This window comes from Bombina bombina, chromosome 7, assembly GCF_027579735.1.
Source record: "Bombina bombina isolate aBomBom1 chromosome 7, aBomBom1.pri, whole genome shotgun sequence".
Lineage (NCBI taxonomy): Eukaryota > Metazoa > Chordata > Amphibia > Anura > Bombinatoridae > Bombina > Bombina bombina.
In genome coordinates, this window is record NC_069505.1 from 295,696,559 (window position 1) to 295,711,831 (window position 15,273).

The 15,273-nt window shown below is 41.4% G+C and overlaps 1 protein-coding gene across 6 annotated transcripts in view; it reads left to right on the forward strand.

Annotated features, from left to right (window-relative positions):
- Positions 1-15,273, forward strand: part of SLMAP (sarcolemma associated protein) — a 494,984-nt gene that overhangs the window by 299,398 nt on the left and 180,313 nt on the right. For all 6 annotated transcript variants that reach the window (XM_053720860.1, XM_053720859.1, XM_053720862.1 and 3 more), the window contains exons 5-6: positions 4,850-4,912; positions 14,652-14,747. In XM_053720860.1, the coding sequence (XP_053576835.1) occupies positions 4,850-4,912; positions 14,652-14,747 (159 nt within the window). The remainder of the gene's footprint in view (positions 1-4,849; positions 4,913-14,651; positions 14,748-15,273) is intronic.

A 15,273-nucleotide genomic window follows, 5' to 3' on the forward strand; every position in this document is an offset into this window, starting at 1 on the left:
GATTTCATCAAAACTTAGCCTCCTCCATGTGGTGGAGGGTTGGGTGCTTAACGCCCCTTACCGCAGTTGAGTGGTTTGGCCTTCATTTTAGGCCTCGGGATTTGTCCTTTTGGGCTTGATCCAACAGCTTGTACAGGATAGCTGTCTAGCATGCGGGAGATTTGCAGTTTGATACCAGTTGCAGCTTTTGACACCTTGCTGGTATACGCCTAGGCTGTTTATAGTGTATCTAGATGCAGCTCTTACTCTTTGACGTGTACTGTTATAAGAGACATTTGGGTCTTCTTCCATTGTCTCCGGGTGAGTTGGATCTCCTTTTCAGGATCTGTGTTTCCGGGTGATGGTTGTTCCCTGCAGGGATTTTGTTTAGCTCGGGCTTTTCCGGAGCTGGGTAGGCTTAGTGCCTTTCTCTTCCTTGTGTCCTCTGCTTGTGCGGAGGTGATGAGGAGACTAGTCCTGCTAGTAGAATTCTTTTTGACCTCGAGGTATCCCTTAGTTGTCCTGAGGCTTTGAGAAGTATCCTCATATGACTTCTAGCCTTGCTCCTTGGAGCGTTAGACTTTAGCTAGGGGTGGTTCCTTCCTTTGGTCGTGGCTTTTGAGTTCTTCTTGGTATCAGGATTCTCTGGATATGCATCCGTATCCCTTGTGTCTGGATTTTTGGCCAACTGGGGTGTTTAGTTCTAGGGTAAAATTTTCCTGAACTATTATGTGCCCGGATCTGTTTTTCTCCCTGAGATTTCCGGTTGCTGAAGCTTTGCTTGGCCTTTTTCCTGACCCAGTCTTGGGTGGTTTTAGAATCTTGGATCTCAGGGCTGGTCGGGTGTTCCACGGTAGTGGGAACTTGGGCTATGTCCTTGCTCCATCTACCTGACCTGGTCATGGTTCACCAGGTTTTCGGAGTATTTTTACCACAGAGTAGCCCATGTCATCTAGTGGTTAGCTGTGTAGCTTGTGCCTCAAGGGTTGTTGGTTCATACCCAGCTGCTGGCGCTGGATGTCCAATTTCTGGTGCGCCTTAGAGTTGCATTCCCCTGGACAGCTTGCCAGTGTTCCCGTGGATTCCCTGCTCTGCAGGCGAATGGGTTGGCTGTGCCTCTGCTTGGCAAGCTACTTGTAGGGGGGTCCTTTTCTAGGACATCTGTGTTGGGAATTTATATTCCCATTAGCCGGTGGCTTCAGGCCTTGACAGTTGTTGCCCTTCCGGGAATCATCCCTTTTCTTTAGGGGATATTCTCCTCCCTATGGAGATGGAGTCCTTGCTTGGGGCTTTTCCTGGATGCGAGGCGGCAAGGTGGGATTGGTTCCCCCTGGGGTATTGCCTCTTTTCAGAGTCTGGTTATACTTGTGCTCTGTGGGGATGGCTGTGCTATCCTTACGCTCGTTCTTGTACCTGTTTTGGGATACTTTTGTTCCCCTGTCTTGGATCCCTGAGGCTGGGTTGGTCCAGCTGGGTGTGGGTCTGCAGGTCAGGATGGCCGAGCGGTCTAAGGTGCTGCGTTTGGGTCACAGTTTCCTCTGGATGTGTGAGCTTTATGGAGTCTATCCTGTTAGCTCACTCAGTTAGGGTATAGATTTACCTTTCAACTTGCTCCATTGATTTCAGAAGAGGGTTTACTTTTCCTCGGGTTCTGAGGGTATCCTCTTCTTCTCGGGAGGCCTCTATTGAGGTTTTGTGTTCCCCTTTTTAGGGACCTGTGTGTAGGTCCGGCGACTTAGGTTGCCTGGAGTGTGCCCTCTGTCTGGGGGTTGCTTTTGCAGTCTGTTTCTTGCTTGACTGCTTCTTCCTCGCAAGTACCCTCCGTGTCGTCCGGTTATGGAATCTGTGTGTCGTCCGGTTATGGAATCTGTGTTCTCTTACTTGGGTTTTTTTTCACCTGGGTATATTACACACTTTTTCATGGAATGCTTTGATCTTCTATGGTCAGACACTGGCAGGACTTTGCCTCTTCAGTTGTATACTCTGCTTGCAGGATGTTGGAGAGACTTCTGTTCTGTCTCTGTGCCTGGTCTTATCCCAGGTTTCGCTTGGTATAGGCGTGGCCTCCTTTCCCTGTTTGGGCCCCTTTGGGTCTCTGTGAGCTGGGATCACTCTTGGAGATGTTCTTTTTTGTATTAGGGGAACTTTTGGTTTCCTAGGTTCTCCTTTGCCTTGTCCCCTTGGGGGTTTTGGCTGATGTCCCCTTCATTTGTGGGGGGTGAGCGGTGGGGGACCTTCTGTTGGGCGACGGGGTTTCCTGGAGGACTGTTGGCTCAGTCGAGTCAGTTTGCGGTCTCTGGTTTGGCTTCTGAACTAGCTGCGAGTCAGTGTCCTTGGGTCTTTTCCTTAAAAAAAAATAAAAAATCTCGGCTTCGGGTGAAGCAGGGTTTTTTATAGGGTAGAGGTTCAGGCCTGGTGCCCTCAGTATGGACCGCCTAATATACCCTCCCATCTTGGCATTCAGTGTCCTCTATAGATTGGGTAATGTTTTCCCAAAAGTAATGAATGCAGCTGTGGACTCTTTCCATTTAAGAAGAAAAACATAAATTATGCTTACCTGATAATTTCCTTTTCTTCTGATGGAAAGAGTCCACAGCTCCCCCACCCGTAATTTTATGTGGGGCGTCCTTATTATTCTTCTGGGATATTTCACCCTGATATTTCTTCTACTGTTCCTTGGCAGAATGACTGGGGGATGAGGGGAGTGGGAGGAGTATTTAAAGGGACACTGAACCCAAATTTTTCTTTTGTGATTCATATAGAGCAGGCAATTTTAAGCAACTTTCTAATTTACTCCTATTATTGTTACTTCATTCTCTTGCTATCTTTATTTGAAATAGAAGGCATCTAAGCTTTTTTCTTGGTTCAGGACTCTGGACAGCAGTATTTGATTGGTGGATGAATTTATCCACCAATCAGCAAGGACAGGACAACCTAGGTTGTTCACCAAATATGGGCCGGCAGCTAAACTTACATTCTTTCTTTTCAAATAAAGATACCAAGAGAATAAAGTAAATTTGATAATAGGAGTAAATTAGATAGTTGCTTAAAATGTCATGCTCTATCTGAATCACGAAAGAAAAATTGTGGGTTCATTTTCCCTTTAAGCCTTTGGCTGGGGTGTCTTTGCCTCCTCCTGGTGGCCAGGTTCTTAATTCCCAAAAGTAATGAATGCAGCTGTGGACTCCTTCCATCAGAAGAAAAGGAAATGATCAGGTAAGCATAATCTATGTTTTTCATAGGAAATAAAGTGTTAAGAAATGCAGTAAAACCTGAATTCGACATTCAAAATCAGACACAATCTGTTTAAAAAAGAATATATATAATATCAAGGAGAGCGAGCAAAATTTATAATTCTGATTATATTTGAAATATAACAATTAGTACATCTAGTGTCACCAGAGTACTACTAAGAGGCACCTAGTGCAGATATGACACAATATAAAAAATCTTCAATATAATACAATTTAGACAAATATTACTATAGATGCTGTAAATGGTAAAGTACTGTACAGAGATAGATATAGCAACAATACTTGGTAATCAATATAGAAATCCTAAATCCTAAAAGATAGGTACAAAATTAAAAAGGACAATTCCAAAGTTAAAAAGGACCAGAGGATGATGGTAATATGGATATATAGGAACTATATTAGTCCAGTATAAATTATTAATTTGGCAAGTCCAGCAAAGTCCAATTGTTAATACCCGAAGGATATGTATAGTAGACAATATTTCAAGAAAAGGTAGGCTGCTCCTCCAGAGTGTTATGCCAGGAACACAGATGGAAAATCTAGGAGAAAATAGATAGAGGGCGCCACATGGTGCAGATCAAATAAGATAAGAACAAAGCAACAGTATGATCAAAGGAATCCTACTCACAAGTTGTGGCGCACATAAGAGTGCAGTAATCGCAGTCCGGAACCACACGTCGTCTGGTAGACCACAATGGATAGATTTCACCGATGGAGGTCCTAGTCTCACCAGGGAGAGTCCAGGGATACCCAAGATAATATCGTAAGTGTGGATTAGTGCACCAGAGATTCAACAGAGAGTCCGACAAGGTGCTTGGGAAGGTGCCAGATGGATATATCAGGCCAAAGCTTGAGGACGTTGCAGCTCTGCTTGGCAAACCTTTGCTGAGGATATGAGGCTGTACGATCTTAGCTGAGACCGCAGGATACTGCTGCAGCGGTTCACTGAACTTCCGATGGTAGGGCTGTACTCTGTTCCGTACGCACACTTGAGATGACGTATAAGGAAGGCGTGTCAGAACTCCGTGTTACGGAGAGATTTACCAGTCCCGGTATTAGTGGTAAGGAGCTCCGTTAGAGTGTAGTATGCTTTGGTAAGTCCGTTATTCAAGTCAGTCTGGCATAGTGAGTCTATGAGTGCAAATTGGGATTACTGAATCACATAGGAAATGAAATAATCTTTAGGAACTCCACAATTTATCAAACTGATTGAGGTTATTCAGAGACAGAGATCCCACTAGTGTAGGATGAGAACTTATCAATCCATGATGAAGTAGAATAGTGCTGCTCAGATGGCCGTGTTCATTGCTAGAAAACAAAATAACAAAGCCTGTTTGTTATTTAAAGTAATTAAAGTACTGTATTTTCATTAGTCCAAATAATAATATATATATACAGTATATATATATATATATATATATATATATATATATATATATATATATATTTTTTATTTCTTTTCTTTGCTTATTTTGTGGTCCAAATCCAGATAAATAAAAGGAAAAAGTGATAGAGGACGGCTCTGCTTCTCATTACATAGACCCAGTGACTTAAGGGACTGCTTCTTTAATAAAATCAGCTTTAATTACAAATTACTATTATGTTCTTTCTTTCAGGTCGCTGCTCACACCCCCAGTATGTACTCTCAGGAACTCTTCCAACTGTCTCAGTATCTACAGGTAATAAAAAAGTTATCTCTTTTTTATTCTCGTTATAAATTGTGTTATTGCTGTTTAATTACATTTCTGATTTTAGCACTATAGGAAAGATGCAGTATAAATTAAAGGGACAGTAAAGTCAAAATTAAACTTCCATGATTCAGATAGATCATTACATTTTAAACAACTTTCCAATTTACTTCTGTAATCCAATTTGCTTCGTTCTCTTGGTATCTTTTATTGAAGAGTAAAACTAGGCTCATCAGAGCTCAGGAGTGTGCACGTGTCTTTAGTACATGGCAGTGTGTTTTGCATCATTGTATAACAAAGCTACACGTAATGTTGCAAAATGCACCGCCAAAAACTAGTAAAGGCACGTGCACGCTCCTGAGCTCTTATGAGCCTACCTAGTTTTACTTTTCAATTAAAGATAGCAAGAGAACAAAGCAAATTTGCCAATAGAAGTAAATTGGAAAGTTTAGAATTGCCTGGTCTATCTGAATCATGAAAGTTTAATTTTGACTTTACCGTCTCTTTAAGTAGTTTTATCTGGTGCCAGTTTTTTTAGGCTCATATAAATGTCACCAGCATGAACAAAAAAGAAAGGTTTCTTATTTAAAATGCTGAAGGACCATAAATAGTGTAAAACTAAAGCTCACTATTACATTAGAATATTTTATTTAAAAAAAAAAAGGGTTTTATTTGTTGTTGTGAACGTGGCACTCCTGGAGCAACATTTTGCTTCAAATGAGGATATAGAAAATGATTTCGGAATACACACATATACCTGCTCCTGATTGGTTTAGCAGCTCCATCCTCACCTGGAGTGGTACAGGAGCAGAGCTTTGAGTATGTATTTCTCTTGTAAGGTGTATCCAGTCCACGGGTTCATCCATTACTTGTGGGATATTCTCCTTCCCAACAGGAAGTTGCAAGAGGACACCCACAGCAGAGCTGTCTATATAGCTCCTCCCCTAACCCCCACCTCTAGTCATTCTCTTGCAACTCTCGACGAGATAGGAAGTATCAAGAGATATGTGGTGACTTAGTGTAGTGTTACCTTCAATCAAGAGTTTGTTATTTTTAAATGGTACCGGTGTTGTACTGTTTTACTCTCAGGCAGAAATTAGAAGAAGAATTCTGCCTGGAGGTTGATGATCTTAGCGGTTTGTAACTAAGGTCCATTGCTGTTCTCACACATAACTGAAGAGTATGGGAAAACTTCAGTTGGGGGAACGGTCTGCAGATTACCTGCTTTGAGGTATGTTCAGTATTTTTATTTCTAGAGAGATGAATAAGTTCTAGAAAATGCTGACAGAGCCTTGTGTATTTGAGGTAAGCTAGATGCAGTGATTTAACAACGACTGGGATCATGCTTACAAAACAGGGTAATACTCATGTTAATACTCATATTACGTTTACATGTTTCATAAATAGGACGTTTTTTCTCTGAGGGAGATAAGTCTTTATTTGGGGCCTAGTTTTCCACATGGCTAGTCAGATACTCCTAGGAGTATTTTGTTAAGGCCCCTCTGACATCCAGTACATGGTGGGAGGGGCCTATTTTTGCGCTCTAGATGCGCAGTTTCCTTCAGACTGAGACATCCAGCTTCCCTAGAGGAGTCCTCTGGCATCTGAGGACCATTATAAAGGGTTTATTTCTTCCCTAAATCGTATTTGATGGCAGGTAGGAGCCTCAGCAGAGCTGTGGCAAGGTGATCATTGCAAGTGGGTGCAATGTTGCTTTAGTCCCTTACACACACTGTAAAAATTTCAAAGACTTTACTATATTTTTACACTGTATTGCAGTTTAAGTGCTAGTTTTTTTCTATTAAAGGCACAGTAACGTTTTTGTTTAATTGCATTTTCTCCTTTATTAAAGTGTTTTCCAAGCTTGCTTGTCTCATTACTAGTCTGTTAAACATGTCTGACATAGAGGAAACTCCTTGTTCAATATGTTTGGAAGCCATTGTGGAACCCCCTCTTAGAATGTGTACCAAATGTACTGAAATTTCTATAAACTATAAAGACCATATTATGGCACTTAAAGATTTATCTCCAGAGGATTCTCTGACTGAAAAAAGGATTATGCCATCTAGCTCTCACCATGTGTCAGAACCTATAACTCCCTCTCAAGTGACGCCAAGTACATCTAGCGCGTCTAATTCTTTTACCTTACAGGACATGACGGCAGTTATGAATGCTACCCTCTCAAAGGTATTGTCCAAACTGCCAGGGTTACAAGGAAAGCGAGACAGCTCTGGGGCTAGAACTAATACAGAGCTTTCTGACGCTTTAATGCCTGTGTCCGATATTCCCTCACAATACTCAGAAGCTGGGGCAGGAGAGCTTCTATCTGTGGGTGACATTTCAGATTCAGGGAAGGCGTTGCTTCAGTCTGATTCTGAAATGACAGCGTTTAAATTTAAGCTCGAACACCTCCGCTTATTACTTAGGGAGGTTTTAGCGACTCTGGATGACTGTGAACCCATTGTAATTCCAGAGAAATTGTGTAAAATGGACAAATACTTGGCAGTGCCTGTTTACACTGATGTTTTTCTAGTCCCTAAGAGGTTTTCGGAAATTATTACTAAGGAATGGGATAGACCAGGTGTGCCGTTCTTTCCCCCTCCTGCTTTTAAAAAGATCTCCCATAGATGCCGCCATACAGGACTTGTGGCAGACGGTCCTTAAGGTGGAGGGAGCAGTCTCTACCCTAGCTAAGCGTACAACTATCCCCGTCGAGGACAGTTGTACTTTCCTAGATCCTATGGATAAAAAATTGGAGGGTCTCCTTAAGAAAATTTTATACATCAAGGTTTTATTCTCCAACCTCTTGCATGCATTGCCCCAGTTACTGCTGCAGCGGCTTTTTGGTTCGAGTCTCTTGAGAAGGCTCTACAGGTGGAGACCCCGTTAGATGATATTTTAGACAGGATTAAAGGTCTTAAGTTAGCTAATTACTTTATTTCTGACGCCGTTTTTCATTTAACCAAGCTAACGGCTAAGAATTCAGGTTTTGCTATTCTGGCGCGTAGGGCGCTATGGCTTAAGTCCTGGTCAGCAGACGTTACTTCAAAGTCTAAGCTTCTTAACATCCCCTTCAATGGACAGACCCTATTCGGGCCTGGTCTGAAGGAGATTCCTCAGGATAGGTCCAATAAGTTAAGGACAAAACAGAATAATTTTCGTTCTTTTCGAAACTTCAAGAGTGGCGCAGCTTCAGCTTCCTCTAATACAAAACAAGAGGGAAATTTTGCCCAGTCCAAACCAGTCTGGAGACCTAACCAGGCTTGGAACAAGGAGAAGCAGGCCAAAAAACCTGCTGCTGCCTCTTAGACAGCATGAAGGAGTAGCCCCCGATCCGGGACCGGATCTAGTAGGGGCAGACTTTCTCTCTTCGCTCAGGCTTGGGCAAGAGACGTCCAGGATCCCTGGGCATTAGAGATTGTTTCCCAGGGATATCTTCTGGAATTCAAAGGTTCATCTCCAAAGGGGAGATTTCACCTCTCACAACTATCTGCAAACCAGATAAAGAGAGAGGCATTCTTACGTTGCGTTCAAGACCTACTGGTTATGGGTGTGATCCACCCAGTTCCAAGGGAGGAACAGGGGCAGGGTTTCTATTCAAACCTGTTTATAGTTCCCAAAAAAGAGGGAATGTTCAGACCAATCTAGGATCTCAAGATCCTAAACAAATTTCTCGGGGTCCCATCTTTCAAGATGGAGACAGTCCGAACCATCCTCCCTATGATCCAGGAGGGTCAATATATGACTACCGTGGACTTAAAGGATGCTTATCTCCACATTCCGATTCACAGAGTTCATCATCAGTTCCTCAGGTTCGCCTTCCTAGACAGGCATTACCAGTTTGTGGCTCTTCCCTTCGGATTAGCCACGGCGCCAAGAATCTTTACAAAGGTTCTAGGGTCTCTAATGGCGGTTCTGAGGCCGCGGGGCATAGCGGTGGCTCCTTACCTAGACGACATCCTGATCCAGGCGTCGACTTTTCAAATCACCAAGTCCCATACAGACATTGTTCTGGCCTTTCTGAGGTCTCACGGGTGGAAGGTGAACAGAGAAAAGAGTTCACTCTCTCCTCTCACAAGAGTTTCCTTCCTCGAACTCTGATAGATTCAATAGAAATGAAAATTTTTCTGACAGAGGTCAGGATATCAAAGCTTCTAACTTCTTGCCGTGCTCTTCATTCCACTTCTCGGCCGTCAGTAGCTCAGTGTATGGAAATGATTGGCCTAATGGTAGCGGCAATGGACATAATTCCGTTTGCCCGCCTATATCTCAGACCACTGCAACTTTGCATGCTCAATCAGTGGGATGGGGACTACACAGATTTGTCTCCTCTGTTAAATCTGGATCAAGAGACCAGGGATTATTTTCTCTGGTGGTTATCTCGGGTTCATCTGTCCAGGGGAATGAGTTTCCGCAGGCCAGAGTGGACTATAGTGACGACAGATGTCAGCCTTCTGGGCTGGGGCGCAGTCTGGAATTCCCTGAAGGCTTGTGGTTTGTGGACTCAGGAGGAGGCCCTCCTTCCGATAAATATTCTGGAGTTAAGAGCAATATTCAATGCTCTTCAGGCTTGGCCTCAACTAGCTGCGGTCAGATTCATCAGATTTCAGTCGGACAATATCACGACTGTAGCCTATATCAACCATCAGGGGGGAACAAGGAGTCCCCTGGCAATGATGGAGGTTTCCAAGATAATTCTATGGGCAGAAGTTCACTCTTGCCATCTCTCTGCTATCCATATCCCAGGAGTAGAGAACTGGGAGGCGGACTTTCTAAGTTGGCAGACTTTTCATCCGGGGGAGTGGGAGCTCCATCCTGAGGTATTTGCCCAGCTTATTCAACTATGGGGCAAACCAGAACTGGATTTGATGGCGTCTTGTCAGAACGCCAAGCTTCCTCGTTACGGGTCCAGGTCAAGGGAGCCCCAGGCAACGCTGATAGATGCTCTAGCAGTGCCCTGGTCCTTCAGCCTGGCTTATGTGTTTCCACCATTTCCTCTCCTCCCTCGTCTGATTGCCAAGATCAAGCAGGAGAGAGCTTCGGAGATTTTGATAACACCTGCGTGGCCACGCAGGTCTTGGTATGCAGATCTGGTGAACATGTCATCCTTCTCACCATGGACTCTGCCGCTGAGACAGGACCTTCTACTCCAAGGTCCATTCAAACATCCGAATCTAGTTTCTCTGCGTCTGACTGCTTGGAGATCGAACGCTTGATTTTATCAAAACGTGGTTTCTCCGAGTCGGTCATTGATACCTTGATTCAGGCTCGAAAGCCTGTCACCAGGAAAATCTATCATAAGATATGGTGTAAATATCTTCATTGATGTGAATCCAAGGGTTACTCGTGGAGTAAGGTCAGGATTCCTAGGATACTATCTTTTCTCCAAGAAGGATTGGAAAAGGGATTATCGGCTAGTTCCTTAAAGGGACAGATTTCTGCTCTGTCTATTCTTTTGCACAAGCGTCTGGCTGATGTTCCAGACGTTCAGGCGTTTTGTCAGGTTTTGGCTAGAATCAGACCTGTGTTTAAACCTGTTGCTCCACCATGGAGTTTAAATTTAGTTCTTAAAGTTCTTCAAGGGGTTCTGTTTGAACCCTTGCATTCCATAGATATCAAGCTTTTATCTTAGAAAGTTCTGTTTTTAGTAGCTATCTCTTCGGCTCGAACAGTTTCAGAGTTATCTGCCTTGCAGTGTGATTCCCCTTATCTGATCTTCCATGCAGATAAGGTAGTTTTGCGTACCAAACCTGGGTTTCTTCCTAAGGTAGTATCTAATAGGAATATAAATCAGGAAATTGTTGTTCCGTCACTGTGTCCTAATCCTTCTTCAAAGAAGGAACGTCTGTTACACAATCTTGACGTGGTTCATGCTTTATAGTTTTATTTGCAAGCTACTAAGGATTTTCGTCAAACATCTGCATTGTTTGTTATCTACTCTGGAAAGAGGAGAGGCCAAAAGGCTTCAGCAACTTCTCTTTCTTTTTGGCTGAGAAGCATAATCCGTTTAGCTTATGAGACTGCTGGACAGCAGCCTCCTGAAAGAATTACAGCTCATTCTACTAGAGCGGTAGCTTCCACATGGGCTTTTAAACATGAGGCCTCTGTTGAACAGATTTGTAAGGCGGCGATTTGGTCTTCGCTTCATACTTTTTCTAAATTCTACAAATTTGATACTTTTGCTTCCTCTGAGGCTTTTTTTGGGAGAAAGGTCTTACAGGCAGTGGTGCCTTCTTTTTAAGTGCCTGCCTTGTCCCTCCCTTCATCAGTGTCCTAAAGCTTTGGTATTGGTATCCCACAAGTAATGGATGAACCCGTGGACTGGATACACCTTACAAGAGAAAACAAAATTTATGCTTACCTGATAAATTGTTTTCTCTTGCGGTGTATCCAGTCCACGGCCCGCCCTGTCACTTTAAGGCAGGTGTTTTTATTTTTTAAACTTCATTCACCACTGCACCCTATAGTTTCTCCTTTTTCTTACTTGTCTTCGGTCGAATGACTGGAGATGGGGGTTAGGGGAGGAGCTATATAGACAGCTCTGCTGTGGGTGTCCTCTTGCAACTTCCTTTTGGGAAGGAGAATATCCCACAAGTAATGGATGAGCCTGTGGACTGGATACACCACAAGAGAGAGAAATTTATCAGGTAAGCATAAATTTTGTTTTATCCCCTTTGCGGGGTATCCTTTGTTGAAGAGTATATCTAGGTAGGCTCATAGGAGTTCATTAGGTTGCATGTGTTTTTCGCACTCTGTGGGCACAGTGTTTGCAACAATAACTTTACTTACAAACATTGCTGCCATAGAGTGCTAAAGACATGAGGATGCTTCTGAGCTCTTTTGAGCAGGACGTGGTCAATTGGCAGTCAGGTGTGGCATTCTCACATAGCTGCCAATCGGCAGCCTTGTCCTGTTCAGGAGTTAAAGTACGTTATGGTTCCTGAACAGGATTTATTCCTCTACTGAGGTTACACACAAACATTTATATAGTAGTAAAATACAGTGAATTAGAACATGTTCTTTTTGCATTAGATGGGCCTTTAATAGTTGTAAACATTCACCTTTTTTAATCTGTTCATATTCTAGTTTTATTTCCATATGCTATGTCTAAATCAGGAATGGCCATGCGCCACCTTGCACTATTTTCTGCAGCTCCTGGGAAGGAAGAGAACTACAAATGTGTGTTATAGTCTTTTTACAAAACTTGTTGAGTTTGTTTTGGGGCTTCGATGGGTGGGAAAACTAAGTATCCAGAACTTGAGACATCTGGAGGGGAGAACAGCAAATAGATGGTGCCCTGAAACATTTAGGGAATACATCATTATTTATTTATTTTGTCCCGTAAAGGGACATTTAAACACTGAGATAGTGATATAAAATTATAAATCTTGCGTGTGTGTATATATGTGTGTGTGTGTGTGTGTGTATGTATATGTATATATATATATATATATATATATATATATATATGTATATATATATATATATATATAGTGACGTGCAGTGAGGTCAGAGGCTGGTGAGGCATTAGATATTATACGCCGGAGAAACACATGTACAGAGGGCCGCAAGTACCCCCTACAGGGCAGGTTTAAATTATAGCTGAACCAGTGCACAGGTGACATAATCAGGTGATGGGTGAGAGCAAGTTAATAACCACTGAGTTACTGATCAGCTGATTACTTCACCTGTGCACGGATTCAGCTATAATGAAAACCTGGCCTGTTGGGGGTACTTGAAGACCATTGTTGAGAAACACTGCACTAAAGCACCAGCTCATCGGAAATGTATTGATTACCTGGAGAATAAAGCACACATACTCTGCTCACTGACACCCACACACACTCTGCTCACATACACACTCACACAATTATGTGGCACAGTGCCAGTTACTAAGCAATTAGAATGATACACAATCTCTTCTCTACTCACCACTGTATTGTAAAAATAGAAATAATTTACCATACAAGTTTTACACAAAAGACACGTTATCAATACTGCCAAAACAGCTGCTGCAATATGGTGTTCAAGAAACGCACGTGCACATCCCACTTAGGTATGCTCTTCAACAAAGGACACCAAACATACCAAAAGAATGAAGTACATAATAATAAAAGTAAAATAGAAAGGTTTTTTTTGTGTGCAATTTCTATCTGAATGATGGAAATGTAATTATGATTTTCATGTTCCTTTCAAAAACTTATTTGATTTGCTGACATGGAGCCAGTAACAGTTGATGCTAATTCTCAAAATATAAATAACTAGAAATGTCTATTAAAATAGCATGCTCTACCTCAATCATGAAAGTTTAATTTTAAATGTCTCCTTTTGACTATGTGTTTAACCAGTTACTTTACAGTGGCATTATTTCTAAAAACTTTTAACTGCAATAATTACATATATTTTTTAAATGACTCATCTCCTTTTTATTAATATAAACTTGTATAAAAGCAGCACATATTAAAAACACAATGCAACAGCTTTCAATTGATTTGTGAATTACAAGTTAACAGCAGTCTTTAAATAAATGGAGACACAGAGAAAAATAAAAATAGATACTGCATCCTCTGACTGAACAGACATAACATATATGGAGTTTGTACCTAATTAAATCAAATAACCATGAAAAAGGGAGGCTTAGCAATATTCAATGTCAAAAACTTTAATTTAAATAATGTGGACACTGCACACTTAACTTCAAACTCTGGGTTTTTAATTATGGATTTAAATTTGAATTGACCCTTTGACTTCCTGTCAGTATTGGGTTATGCTCACTTACTGTCCCCCTGTTAATGAGCTGCATATGAACACAATTTGTGAATCACAAGAGATGTAGAATACTACTTTACTCTTCAAGAGTAGGCATCAAGAGGGGTGCCTCCTATTGGTCCCAATGTCTGCTGCTAATATATTGACAGAACACAGGTGGCGCTGCAGCACAGCTTTTCCTTTGACCCATGTACTGCAATGAAGAGAAGCGTTCCTGTACCTGCCTCTCCATAGCATTACATGGGGGGGGAAATATTTTTTTTGGACTTTTAGTTTTTTATTAAAATTTAATTAAGCTTTGGCCACATATGGCAGGGTAGGCCCTGCCTCCTATGAGTGCACGTCCCTGATCACACTTTAGTGACCTATTTATAACTGTCCCTAATTGGCCACAGCAGAGAAGGTGTAAGTTACAACATGGCAGCTGCCATTGTTTTATAGACACTAACATTTTACACTTATTTTGTCACTATATAAACAGCTAATAAAACTTTTAAAAAATGATCTACATATTATTCTCAGACTAGTCTTTTCTTTAAATGCATCATTCTATCTATCATTTATGTAGTGTTTAATGTCCCTTTAAGGCCTCTAAAATATTGATTGGCAGCCCCCATGTAGTAGGAGGTTGACCATCACTGGTCTAATTGACTGACTGATTTTTTTTATATGGGTCTGTTTATTATTATTATTATTATTATTATTATTAATCTTCTTTTAATGTGTTATCTTCAATTTTCTGTTCTTAGTGTCTGTCAGCTATTAGTCTTTAAGAGTTTCACTGAAAGGCAAATTGTGTGTGAATTATAAATTCCATAATAACATATACTTTATATTTTTCACTTCTTGAAATAAAGCAAAATTCATCAAGACAAAATTAAATTCTGTTTCTTCTACATCAGCTCTCTAGAATATTTATGTACTTATTTGTTTTATTTATTTTCCTTTAATGTGTTTGCAGGAGGCCTTACATCGGGAACAGATGTTGGAACAAAAACTTGCCACTCTTCAGCGGTTACTAGCCAATACACAGGAAGCTTCAGATACTAGTTGGCAGGTATCAAAAAATAAAACCCGTCCCTTTGCAGCCCTGCAACCGTACCTGTAACTTGCTTGTTCTTTTGTAAAATAGTCTGTAATAAGTTGTCATATTTGTGTGCATGTGAGTCTTGTATACGGCTATTATCAGAAGATCATTAAAAGCTTTCCAAAGTAACTATTGTAATCTGCACCATGCTCTACTTTGTAAAATACACCTATTGTAAAATATGCATTCCACACTTAAAGGGACATGAAACCCAAAAATATTATTTCATGATTCAGATAGAACGTACAGTTTTAAACAACTTTCCACTTTACTTATTTTATCAAATCTGGTATTCTCTTGGTATCTTTTGTTGAAGGAGCTAGCTGAGTACATTGGGTGAGCCAATACCAAGAGGGATATATGTAAAGCCACCAATCGGCAGCTAGCTCCCATAAGTGCACTGCTACTCCTGAGCCTATCTAGTTATGCTTTCCAACAAAGGATACCAAAAGGATGAAACAAGTTGGATAATAAGATTCAATTGGAAAGTTGTTTA